The following is a 13,841-nucleotide window of genomic DNA, read 5'->3' as shown; positions in this document are numbered from 1 at the left end:
TTAAAAATCGATAATATAAAACCACATCAAGGTTTGATCAATTAAAACACTAACACTTTATTTTCCTTTTTATCATTCAATTCAAATAAACGGTTCCATAAGTTTTTGTTTCAGTCCGTTTTTAAGCGTAGTAGTAATCATAGTGACTGTAGTTTGGCAGTTTTAATAGTGCATAGAACCATAACTGTGATCTTTTCTCACTTATACTCTATTCAACGATAACAAATCTAACGGGTTGTCGAAAACAAATGTACTTTCTCTAAGTTATATAATTATACAGCTTTATATCTAATATATTTTCAAATTTTCTTTCTTTTAAACATATGGTGATGTACTTGTCCATGTAGTACCGCGTGGTACATATTCATAGCGCTAAGAATCCGTGGATCGGTACTTAATATTGTTTTTATTTCATCTTTATAGCAACTTGAGTTTAGAAATTATTTGTGTTCCAAGAAACTACAGTTTACTCAGTATTGCAATAATTTCTGTTTGATTGTTTAATGATCGTCATATAAGAGAGAGAGAGAGAGAGAGAGAGAGAGAGAGAATATACCAGTATGAGTTTGATTTAAGTACATTTTACTTGTAATTCAGTGTAATAAGTTAGATTTATAGTTTCCATTATATTGAACCCTTTTCCCTAAAATTGCGATAGAATATATGCAGTCAGGGTCCACGTGCTATCCCTGTCAATCAAATCAGCCCGCGAGATAGACCACGTGCTCCTTCCATGATATGGAAAAATGCCGTTCTATTGTTTTTTTAAGTCCTCAAAATAGAAAAATGTTTAACAATGAAGTATTCAGTGTTTGAAATGTTTAGTTTCTTTATTCTTATACTGCATGTATGAAGGTTGGAATATTACGTTGTAAAATCTCTCTCTCTCTCTCCTCTCTCTCTCTCTCTCTCTCTCTCTCTCTCTCTCTCTCTCTCTCTCTCTCTGTACTTTTGTGCAAGCATTTTAGAATCATCAGAGTTCTATTTGTATGAATTTAATTCATTTATTTTAGATCCATGGTTTTAATAATGATTTCAACACAGTGACTAATAGTTTGTAAAGTTCACGATGTAATAACTTAAAGATTTTTCGTTAAAATTTCGACACTATTTCACATCAATAAAGTTGTGTGTTCTAAATGCTTGCAAAAAGTGACCAGTATTATATCATTCATCTTTTTATACCCCCGCTCCGATCGAGAGGGGGTATACTGTTTTACCCTTGTGTGTCTGTCTGTCTGTCCGTCCGTCCGTCCGTCCGTCTGTCCGTCCGTCCGTCTGTCCGTCTGTCTGTCTGTCCGTCCGTAACAAAAATTTCTGTTGCATTTATCTCAGCAACTATTTATCGCAGATGCTTGAAATTTTAAGACAGTGTTTGTTAAGGCATGCCATATCGTGGGATATATTTTTGTACCAATCGGACGTCAACTTCCTGTTAAATGACGACTTTGCTTATTTTTTAACCAAAATTTTCAAACAAATTTTCGTCAAAGATTTCTCAGCAACTGTTTATCGCAGATGCTTGAAATTTTTACACAGTATTTGTATAGGCATGCCATATCGTGGGATATATTTTTGTATCAATCAGACGTCAACTTCCTGTTAAATGACGACTTTGTTTATTTTTAGCCAAAATTTTCAACCAAATTTCCGTCAAAGAATTCTCAGCAGCTATTTATCGCAGATGCTTGAAATTTTAACACACTATTTGTTTAGGCATGCCATATTGTGGGATATATTTTTGTATCAATCGGACGTCAACTTCCTGTTAAATGATGACTTTGCTTATTTTTTAACCAAAATTTTCAAACAAATTTTCGTCAAAGATTTCTTAGCAACTATTTATCGCAGATGCTTGAAATTTTTACACAGTATTTGTTTTGGCATGCCATATTGTGGGATATATTTTTATATCAATCGGGTGTCAACTTCCTGTTAAATGACGACTTTGTTTATTTTTAGCCAAAATTTTCAATCAAATTTTCATCAAAGATTTCTCAGCAGCTATTTATCGCAGATGCTTAAAATTTTAACACACTATTTGTTTTGGCATGCCATATTGTGGGATATATTTTTATATCAATCGGACGTCAACTTCCTGTTAAATAATGACTGTTTATTTTTTGCCAAAATTTTCAAACAAATTTTCGTCAAAGATTTCTCAGCAGCTATTTATCAGAGATGCTTGAAATTTTTACACAGTGTTTGTTAAGGCATGCCATATTGTGGGATATATTTTTGTACCAATTGGACGTCATCTTCGTGTTAAATGAGTACTTCGTTTATTTTAGCCAAAATTTTCAAAAAAAATTTCCTCAAAGATTTCTCAGCAGCTATTTATCGCAGATGCTTGAAATTTTAACACACTATTTGTTTAGGCATGCCATATTGTGGGATATATTTCTGTACCAATCGGATGCCAGCTTTCTGTTAAATGTCAACTTTGCTTATTTTGCTTATTCACATCAGAGCGGGGGTATCACTAGTGAGCATTGGCTCACAGATATCTTGTTAATCACTCAGGTTTTTTTTGTACATACATGTATGTGTACCCGGTAAATAATTTCTTATCGCAAGTAAATACTTTGAAATTCCCGCATTTATAGAGTTGCTGAATTGTTCCCCGGATCCACGCCCCGATAGTCTTACGTGTAGTTGTTTGTGTACATATCTACAGACAATTTTGTTTGTTTGTTAGAGATTAGGAAAAATCATTGAACTAACAAAGTAGAAGTAAGTTATATTCAGACCATACACATGACGGATCGTGATGAGTTACCACACAGGTGTTCGCAGAAAGGTGTGAATAACGGCATCTCGAGTACACCTGTTCAGACGTCCAAATATACTCAATGTTAGTTGTAAATTCCAATGACACCTAACAAGACAGACAATAACACCTGTTGTGTATAGAACCCAAGATGAAAGACAATGCTGTGTATCTGATCAGCTTCCGTACATCGCACTAGTGATTTTTTTCATGTGAAATCACGAGGACATTACCAGCTATACGGATATAAAGTTGAAAATTATTTTATGAAATGCGGGTATATTTTTAATACATGTACAATTCTTGAATATAATTTAACAAGAGTTTGTTAATGTATTTATCTAAAATCTATAATATAAAAGTGATTTTTTGTTTATTTATTGCTACATAAATAGCTGAAGTCCAAATTATTCGAGTCACCGGTAATATGGGGTTATTATTTACCACAGCACATCAACAGCACATGTTTTTAGAAAAACATGATCTGAAATGTTTTCATTTCTCATTTTTAATTGGTTTAAAGTAAGGCTGTAAATTAATTGATAAATCAGAAAGTGTTTACAGATTACAGAAATAAGACGTTTAAGCTCCCGACATTTAAATAGGATCGTCAGTTACAACATCACGTGTGTTTAGAAAAAAAAATACAAGATGAATTTAATTATTAGGGCCCCGCAAGGATTTGCGGGTGCCCTATAGTAATCACTCTGTCCGTCCGTCCTTCTGTCCGTCTGTCTGTCACTCTTCCGTCCACAAATTTCCTGTTTTTTTCTAATAACTTTTTTTATGGTTGCCCAATCAAGTTCAAATTTGGTATGGTAGTTCAATAGGCAGAAATACATATTTTGATGCTAAGTTTGGTTCTCTATGTCTTCTGGTTTGGAGCTGGGGTGGTGGGGTAGATTGTTAACTATGCAAAAGAATGAATGGGCAAAGAGAGATAACTGCTTAGAATGAATGAGCAAAGAGAGATAACTGCTGAGAATGCTACCATTGTATACATGGAAGGCTGTGCAATATTTGTCCTTTGGGATTAATTAACCTTCCACAGGTAGAAAATCCTAAGCTTTATCTTTATCTGTCACAATGAGATTAATTACTGCACTGCCTGTGTCTGCAAATGAACTTTGTTTTGAAGTTAAGGTCAATTTTGAATGATGTGTAGTATTGTGTACATTCTTTGAAATATGGATTTAAAATATAATATTCATATTTTATTTTGGTTAAAATACCGTACACAATGATTTATAATAATTTTATTGAATTCTAAAATCAAGATACATATTAAGATATCCGTTTTCACTATTTTATTTTTTAATTATTTATTTTATTTTTTTCTGCATTAATGCTGTTAATTTTAACAGGTAATCAGATAATAAACCCATTCTGTTATTTCTGAAGAACCACTAAGGCTCAAGAAAAAAACACTTTAATTGTTGGATGAAAATCATATCCAACTACAAATCACGAGATCCTATATATTCCAGTTCTTTACATCTTCTGCAGGGCATTTATTTTTCATCATTGTTAATATAAAGAGGATGGAATTCAAAGTTTTTTTCACTTCTCTATATTAATTGTCATAGCGGGGCCCTTCCTGACTGGTCAGTTTTCTAGTTGATTTGAATTTTGATTATATATTAATTGATTATTAAATATTTTTGGTGAATTTATTCCAATTTATTCAAGTACAAATGAATTAAAAGGTACCCATTTACGTCGAGTTTCCAGATCACAAAAAATTAACTTCACGTTGACAGCCTCGACAATTTTCTGGGTCCGTGCAACTTAAGTTGACATTCTTTTTTTTTTAAATGTGAAAAGGATATATATGTTTCAACCCTTGTTTAGCCATGATTTCTTTATTTCTAAACATACGCTATTTCTATCAACGTCTCAGGTAACGATATCCACGGAGTAACACAGTGGCCACGGAGTTACACAGGCGGCCACGGTGCGACACGGTCCTTTTTCTTGAATTTTCCAATACACATACACAGTGTTACACCGTGTGCACGGTGCGACACAGACCGTTTTCCACCGTGTTTTTTACACGGTGGGTGTCGGGATACTCGTGAGCTGAACTGTACTTTGCTGCCATCCTGAAAAGTTGATAATCCAACCCTTCTCCATCCTTTATCCTACAACCTAACCATCAAAAAGGCTCTTTTCTATCCTGTCCTTTAGAATTCTATTTTGTTCCATCCTACTTTAAAGATGGCAGCATTTTTAGCTATATAATGAGGACAATTCTAATTTTGCAGAAAAGAATGGTTGTATAACGTTTATTAAGTTGTTTGATTTTATATACTCTTTATCGTCAACAAAAGATTATATTTAAAGGTACGCAGAGGTGGAACATTTTACTTCATTACCTTTCCGCCCAATTCAAGACGGCCATTGTGATGTCATAATAGACAAACCTGTATACTTTATGAAGCTGGATGCAGGTAGGTACCAGCAATTTTTATGTCATATGAGGTATTGTTTTTTCTTTGAATATATTAGAGAGAGAAATTTTATATAGAGTCTTCATTTAAATGAAGGTGTTGAATATGAATGATAATGAGTTTAATACATGATGAAATAACAGTTGATCAATTTTGAAGAAAATTGGGTTTTTTCAGCAAACCATTGCTCATGTTTGTTAGATTTTGAACAAAAACCCCCCCCACAAATTAATATTTTATAATTAGTTACTAGTTATAATTTTTATGATTTTATAATTGTATGTAACCTAGTACTTAGTGAATCCCAAAATCTGGCACCAAATATATTGCTGTTTATGAAGTGATGGGACAATAAAAAGGTTAATAAAAAAAAATGATTGTTTTTGGTTTTTTTCAGGAGTAAACATGTACCACCATTTTTGTGACTTCATCAACTTGTACACCTCCAATCACCTGAACAATTCTTTCTCCACCGATGTTTACATTGTGATGTGGGACACAGTAAGTTGCCATGGAAACATAGGTGATAAATGACGCACATATATTGTCAAAAGACTTTGCTCTCACTGCATCTTCGCATCGGTAGAAAATGTTGAATTTGGTGACTATATGTATTTAGAAAGCATAGCAAAACATGATTAGTAGAAAAACCTAATAATGTAGTGTTGCAGGCAGGAATTCTAAATTTCTACTGATATTAAGGTTGCTGGTTGGTCAACAAATTAATATCTGCGTAAAATTTTGATATTTGATTTGTTTAGTTATAGCCTATTACTTGAAAAAAATCCATATTTATATATGTCACCTTTTGAATTTGGTTACTGTACTATAGTTTTATATAGAGCTCTCCTTATAAAGAAGATCAAATACAGTCTAAAAATGGCCACGACCATTGAGCTCTTAATATTGACATATGCTTTGCAACTGAGTCAGTTAACAAACATTAAGGAATCTGTATTATTTGATGTGTCCATCCTTTTATGATGTCTTCAGTACCATAAACTGAAAATTATATACCTAGTTATGATATGTGCTTGACAATCAAGACAAATCAATATTAATCAATAAGCGAAAGGAATCTGTATTATTGTTTGGCAAAGAAGCGCTAGGTGATACAACACAGGGGTTTGATGATTTAATTTGCTGTTTTTCAAGGGATACACAACTTTCACCTTTATTGCCAAGCACAAGATGAAGGAAGAACTATTCGCTGTTATATTTCAATGCTAATGTAGATTTGTCGCAGATGGAACTTTTGATGGAAATAACCCTGATGATTGATTGTTACTGTAGAATCATTAAAATTCGTGGTGGCTTAATTTTTATGGCATACATTGGTAACCTCCACCACAAATTTTCATCCATGACAAAAACAAATTTAATATGAAAGAGTTCATTTTTTTTTCTCAAACTGAAAACACAAAATTACATCCCTACATATAAGTAAAATCTCCACAATTCGCGAAAATTGGCCCCCACAAATTTAAATGATTTCATAGTACTTATTGTAATGTTACAGAGCACCATGGGATACAGTGATATGTTCAGTGAGACGTGGAAAGCATTTACAGATTATCCTATAATCCGGTTACATGAGTACGACAAAAAACGGGTGAGTTTTGTATTGTTTTACGTTATTGGCGTGATTTGATGACGTTCTCCTCAGTAAACCGAAGTTTAGGGGATGTTTTATGAAATCTTCTTGTCCATTTGTCCGACATCCCCTTAAATTTCATTGAAGCTGACCTGTGATGTAACCTGAATCCAAGGTCATTTGACCACGATCAAGGCCATATCATCAAAAAGATATTTAAATGTCATATTTGTTACTTTTAATTAGTGTCAAGAGATGCTATCATTTACTTGACACAACATATCCCATGTCTTTAGGGGGAGGCAAGTTAATGACTTGTGTTAACTTAATTTATTTTAAAAAGTCCAGGGTCACATTATTTATTTAGGTACAGCTGGCATTTTACCCATCATGCATCAACATGTATTGGTAGCTAGCTCTTTGTCTGACTAGAATAAATACATTATTAGCCTTGCATGCTAGCAAGGTTAATTAGTTATTTCTGCTCAAAGAAACCCATTGGTAGGAAATTTCCAATTTGAAAGACCAAGTTAATGAAGTTATTTTTATAGAGTTCAAAAAGTCAGCTAAAGTTATATGTAGGAGCTGTTAATAGAATGAAAATTATTTAGCAATAAAATGCTTTTGAAGGTATGGACATTTCAGAAAATATACGATTACTTCGTGCAGTCCGTGATTTTTCTTAGGTCACTGTAGATTTCGACCATTCGATAAACAGGGCATGTAGATTTCAGTTCTGTCTGTTTTATAGAGCTATGAATTAACTATAACTTTTCGTAACAAATAGAGGGAATCATACTCGGTAGATGTAAATATAGTGAAATAAGACTCGACAACATCTGACTTTGATTTTTATGAAGAATACAAACGTAAAACAGCGTCTGCTCATTTCTTAACAACTGTTCAATTACTTTCAATTGTAGGTTTGTGTTCGTGATACTGTGTTTTCACTGCTGCCAAGAATGAGATATGGCATGTATTACAACCAGCCATTAGTAAGTGTTCAGATACACTGAATCAATTTGGGGGGGGGGGGGGGGCAAGGCGCAGGCAAATGTTATGGTGATCAAGTTTTTAGCTGCTTTTCCTCTGTAAGGGAGATAAGTTGCAATTTGAAGAAGGATTGTAAACCAGATAATTTGGAGTTTGATACCTTGTGTTATTATTAAACTATTAAGATGAGTTTTATATAACATTTGAATTCTGTAACACAGAAATACATGAAAATAGTAACTTTTGGCTGGGGTCAATTTTTTTTTTACAGTACCGGTACTTCTTGCCAAGAAAATGTTGACATATTGTTTATCAATTAATGATAGGTAGTGGGTTTACAAAATTATGTTTACTGTAAACGTGGTTATATTGACGAGTTCAAAATTTGAAGATTTTTTAGTAAGAGACAATTGGCGAGTTTTAATTTTGACGAATTTCTGAATAAGAGTAAGAGTTATCTATCTTTGATTTCTTATAATGCCAGGGTTAGAGTTATCTTTCTTGCGAACTCTTTTACAAGCGTTAGTATTAATAAAATTTAACTTTGATTGAAAAAAAAGTCTGTACAGATTTGATGGAATAAAATTGTTCTTTGTATTTTGATTTTATTCACTATACGATATTGCCTGAGGTAATAAAGTAGGTCAAACACGGCATGATAATTACGCACGCAAAGTTATTAAAGAATGTTGTGACGATTGAGTGATAATTGCATTTAAAACATGTTTGTTTAGATTTTATGGGTTTTCTCAATGCTAATTACGTGTTTTTATAGCTATTTACATAAATGAATCATTAACTTTGATCTAGTCCTAACGGGATAATGCCGATAAAAAATTCTGGTATTAATATATATGATGTGAAGTTTGGCGAGTGGAAATTTTGACGAGAAAATAAAAATCGCCAACATAGTCAAAATTAACACATCGTCAAAATTTCCACGTTTACAGTATATGAACCAATAAAATTTGAATGATCCATTGAAGTTTCACTGCCCACAAGTATAAAGGTTTAAACAGTGCTGATAGTAAAATACATGTACATGGTGTATTTTTAGTCTATGAAACAATGATTGAACCATTGGTAAAGTCATGGAGTTTGAGAATATAAAATATCAATTAGTTTGAGAAATATTTTATTCAAAAATATACATATAAGTATACAAGTAAATATGGATTGAACAGCAGGCAAAAATAGCCTATATTTATAGTTCTCTCCATCTGAGATCAAGGTATGAATATTTATAATACTAATAGTGTATACTTTTCAAAGTTTTACATGGACATTTTACTAAGTAAACTTATAATTTAAAAGAAAAAATCAATGACATAATAATGTCAATGAAATTTTCTGTACATGGACATCCCTTTAATTACTTATATGTTTATTATTGTTCCAACTTTTATTTTCATAGGTTTATGGTTGCCATGGTAGCAGCTTGTTTGAAGCCTTTAATCAGCATTTAGCACACCGACTCAAACTTACTCAGCATGGGCCTCTAGTAAGTGTCATCAAATATATCAATGATATACAGTTATATATATATTAATTAACATAAAAATATTATTCAGTAACTTTTTTTAAAAAATCATGCTTCTTTTGAAAAAATTACCATAAAACATTTTGAAAGCGAACACACTTGTTATGAATTCATGCTTGCAGCGAAATCTGTGATGTTAGCTTTTATTTCGAACTGTTTCATAAACTTATCTGTCAATGAAATTCCAAATTAAATTTATATTTATAAGAATAAAAATTGCTTAAACATTGCATTTGGCTATAAATGTGTTTTATGTGCACTGTTAATGGGTTTTCATAATTGGTATGAAATAGAAATGTATTTAATTAACTTACTGTGGAATCATTAAATTTCGTGGTGGCTCAATTTTCGTGGAATTCGTGGGTACCTCTCATCCACGAAATAACATCCTCCACGAATTAATAAATTATGGTAATAAAGTCATATATCCTTTGCATGTTTAAGAGAAAACATGAAATTACGTCCCCACGAACCTGTAAAATGTAAGCAATCCACGAAAATTGGCCCCCACGAAATTTAATGATTCCACAGTATTCTATTTTAACAGGTTGGAGAAAATATATTTCAATCTTTCTTTTGTTTTTATAAAAACAGGAGAACAAAATTAGAATCACTTTGCTGTCAAGAAAAACAAAGTACAGGAACATTTTGAATGAAGACGAGGTTTGACTTTTCCATATGTTTTTACTGAAATATTTTTATATATATGTTTCACCAAAAGATCAAATGTTGGCGTCAATCTGCAACAAGTGAAAAAAAAGTTTTAAATGTTCTGTCAAATCAGTGTTTGGCAGAAGTGAGTATTTTGAAGAAGTTGCTGTAATTAATGAAAAGCAAGTTACCTAATGAAATTATTAACTCATACATTTATAAACTTTACATCTTCTAATCTATTACTATTATAGTTAACAATATCAGGCATATTTATTGATTAATTGCAATTTGTATATTTCAGCTAGTGAAAGCCATGAAAACTGTAGGAGAATTTGAAGTTCAAGTTGTTACCTATAACAGGTAATCTTAGATTCTTGATTTTGAGTTTTATTCTTTTGATTGTCATAATCAGAAACATTTTTCGCAAAAGATAAGCATTTTAAAGAAAAAATAAACAACCTTCACCATTGTTCATAGTGCAAGTTTGATTCTAAACCAATTTTCCCTATTCACAAGCATTTTCAGAGGTTCAAATATGAACAAAAAATGTTTTTTTAATTTTTTTGAAATACAAGTCATGTAAATTATTTTTTACTTATAAAAAAAATGACTTATGATGAATTAAATATAAATGTCATGCATTTACTCACACAAAATTTTAAACTCTTCAGTGTATTACTTGCAACTAAAACAGATTTTCCATTTTCTCATAAAAATACAATTTTTATACCCCCCGCAAACAAAGTTTGGGGGGGGGGGGGGTATATAGGAATCACCTTGTCCGTCCGTCCGTCCGTCTGTCTGTCTGTCTGTCCGTCTGTCTGTGCAATCGTGTCTGGTCCATATCTTTCTTATGGAGAAACATTGGAAGTTCTTACTTCACACAAAGATTGCTTATGACGTAAGGGTGTGTCATGACCTTGACCCAAGGTCATTCGGGCAAGGTCAAGGTCACTGGCAGAAAAAGTGCAAAATTCGTGTCCGGTCCATATCTTTCTTATGGAGAAACATTGGAAGTTCTTACTTCACACAAAGATTGCTTATGACCTAAGGGTGTGTCATGACCTTAAACCAAGGTCATTTTGGCAAGGTCAAGGTCACTGGCAGAAAAAGTGCAAAATTTGTGTCCGGTCCATATCTTTCTTATGGGGAAACATTGGAAGTTCTTACTGCACACAAAGATTGCTTATGATTAAAGGGTGTGTCATGACCTTGACCCAAGGTCAATTGAGAAAGTTCAAGGTCATTGTTTCAAAAAAGCTAAATTCTGTCTGCGTCGTGTCTTGTATTAATGGAAATATTAGAAGCTAAAAATTAACAGTTTTCAAAAATAAAGCAGTTGTTATTTATAGAAAATGGACAGTGAAATAAATTCATCCAATATTTTCTATAATAGCAAAAATACACGCGTTATGATTTTTTTCTTAGCGGGGGGTATCAATTGTGAGCTTGCTCACAGTACCTCTAGTTTTTTTTATAATTTTATTGTAATTAAGAGCACATATCCTTCTTTGAACAACAATTTTTTTTTATCAGAAATGATACTTTAACGATACCAAAAAATAAAATTTGGGTGTAGCATTCCACCGTACAGCAATAAACAATGTGTACATATACATGCAATAAGTAAACTGTCGAATCTGAAGCATGTTAAGTGTTCATTTTATTTTTCAGGGACATGCCATTTAAAGAACAAATTGAGGTATGCAACATGAATTCAGTGTAGCAAATGTTTAGTTATTGAAGAATGAGTTTTATTCTGTAATCTCTGATATAAAATTTGCAAAAGATTGGTGAACGGTGATATATGAGCTTTCAGTATGATGATAATTAATAACCCCTGTAAGATAGATAATTACAATGTTATTTAATGAATGAATGTCTTTAAGAAAGCTTGATAGTTGTGGCCAATTCTGGTCTGTATTGATCTCCTTCAGAAGAAGAGCTTTATATTCAAGTTTATATTATAGAACATGTATAAGAAAATACCCAAATTCAAAAGGCGAAATGTATGGATTTTTTCTTTTCATTAACTGAATGATAGTTAATAGCTAAACAAATGATCTGATGGTTAATTGTTGATCATCCAGCCTCCTTAAGTGAATAATTTTTTTTTTGAAGACCTCTTACAACAGTGATATATTCATCGGTATGCATGGAGCTGGGCTGACTCATCTTCTCTTCCAACCAGACTGGGCGGTGGTCATTGAACTGTAAGTGGAGTAGAATAGCTAGATGTTGGCTATGGTTAAACAATCATTGTTTTTCTTTGAGCTATAGAGACACTGTATTATTAGATAAAATATGTCAAATGATTAATGTGTACACATATTAAGCAAGTAATCTAAAATATCTGGTCAGCAACGTGGTTGCCAGAAGGTCTTCAATTTTACAGGTATTTCATTTCTATTGTTATGTACATACAAATGGGTTTGGTTTTTTCCAAATCAAAGATTCATGTACATCGGTATGATGATTATAACTGTATTAAAAACTGGCTTTTTCATTAGCCAACATATTTTTGTCCAAAAACCTAACAAACCAAATAAATGATATAATTTTAACCCAGCACATTTTGAACGTAATTAAAATAAAATTATAAAAGAAAGAACGTCAATATGAAATAATTTTTATGATATACATGTAGCTACAGTGGTACTGTTAAAACAAAATGCTTTGACTTTTTCTTTTTCAGATATAATTGTGAAGATAAAGCCTGCTATCACGACCTTGCAAGGTCACGAGGAATACATTACATGACTTGGGAGAAACAATCCAAAGTTCATCAACAAGACGAGGTGAAAATATTCTCTTATATTATGAAAAAAGATCCACATGCTTAGAACCTATGTTTTAAAAATTTTAAATGAGGACAATAAGTATCAATACAGACTAAATAATACATCCAATAAGGTGTTGAATCTCTCCAAAATTAAATGAGCTGTATTTTTATTGCTAATTATTAAATGCAACATATCATGATAAAGCTTATTTATTCTGTATCTTTGAATTTTGAGTAACTACTTATTCCACATCAAGAAGTAATTTAAAACTTTCAATAGTCCTTCCAGAAAATTAAAAGAATATTGATGCATGTATTTGAAGAATAAGTCTTGTTATGTTATTCATTAATCTTGTAGTTCTAATCTCCGTGTTTTCTAACAAACATTGTTAAATCTCCATTGTTTTTTATTCCAAATTTTTAGGGCCATCATCCAACTTTAGGGGCACATGCAAAATTCACAAACTACGAGTTTGATGTGGGAGAGTTCATGCGGCTTATTCTGAAGGCTGCCGAATACGTAAAATCTCATCCAAAGTTTATCCAAGGGAGACAATCAAAGACATTGAACAGAGTAGGGGGACAATCAAAACCTCATCAGGGAGCAGACTCTAAAGATGAATTATGATGAAATATTTTTTTGTATTTGCAATAATATTTTATTGGTTGTAGCAGTCTAAATATGGTTGTTGAAATAGGTTGTAGTCTTTAAATGTTTTTAAAAGCAACTGATTTTACATAATGGGGTTGAATTTATTTTTTGAATAATTTATTACTATGGTGCTATTATTAAAGCTATATATATATAGATGAAAAATATATGATTGGTGTGAGGTTTTATATCCATGTAACATGAATATTGAATATTTTGCTTTTGCAAATGATTGTGACAAGAAGTACTTACAGTCATGTTATTACTGATTGACAAACCAGAATTTATATGATGTACATGTAAAAGCAATATTAGATGTTTTTTGTATGATAGTTGTTTAAACTTTTTTGTACGTATAGAAAGTGCAGACCCAATGTTGTACTTAAAACTTTTTAAAGTTTGTATT

At 32.0% G+C, this 13,841-nt stretch overlaps 1 protein-coding gene across 1 annotated transcript in view; it reads left to right on the top strand.

Annotated features, from left to right (window-relative positions):
- LOC128161509 (EGF domain-specific O-linked N-acetylglucosamine transferase-like) overlaps nucleotides 1-13,841 on the top strand; it is a 23,615-nt gene extending 9,774 nt beyond the window's left edge. The window contains exons 7-17 of the mRNA XM_052824802.1: nucleotides 5,114-5,220; nucleotides 5,618-5,721; nucleotides 6,740-6,832; nucleotides 7,738-7,809; nucleotides 9,222-9,308; nucleotides 9,942-10,010; nucleotides 10,303-10,361; nucleotides 11,676-11,703; nucleotides 12,123-12,214; nucleotides 12,697-12,799; nucleotides 13,208-13,841. Of these exons, the coding sequence (XP_052680762.1) occupies nucleotides 5,114-5,220; nucleotides 5,618-5,721; nucleotides 6,740-6,832; nucleotides 7,738-7,809; nucleotides 9,222-9,308; nucleotides 9,942-10,010; nucleotides 10,303-10,361; nucleotides 11,676-11,703; nucleotides 12,123-12,214; nucleotides 12,697-12,799; nucleotides 13,208-13,411 (1,018 nt within the window). The 3' untranslated portion in view covers nucleotides 13,412-13,841. The remainder of the gene's footprint in view (nucleotides 1-5,113; nucleotides 5,221-5,617; nucleotides 5,722-6,739; nucleotides 6,833-7,737; nucleotides 7,810-9,221; nucleotides 9,309-9,941; nucleotides 10,011-10,302; nucleotides 10,362-11,675; nucleotides 11,704-12,122; nucleotides 12,215-12,696; nucleotides 12,800-13,207) is intronic.

Source organism: Crassostrea angulata, chromosome 8, assembly GCF_025612915.1.
Source record: "Crassostrea angulata isolate pt1a10 chromosome 8, ASM2561291v2, whole genome shotgun sequence".
In the NCBI taxonomy this organism is placed as follows: Eukaryota; Metazoa; Mollusca; class Bivalvia; order Ostreida; family Ostreidae; genus Magallana; species Magallana angulata.
The sequence above is the reverse complement of the archived record's forward strand: the minus strand, read 5'-3'. Positions and strand labels throughout refer to the sequence as shown.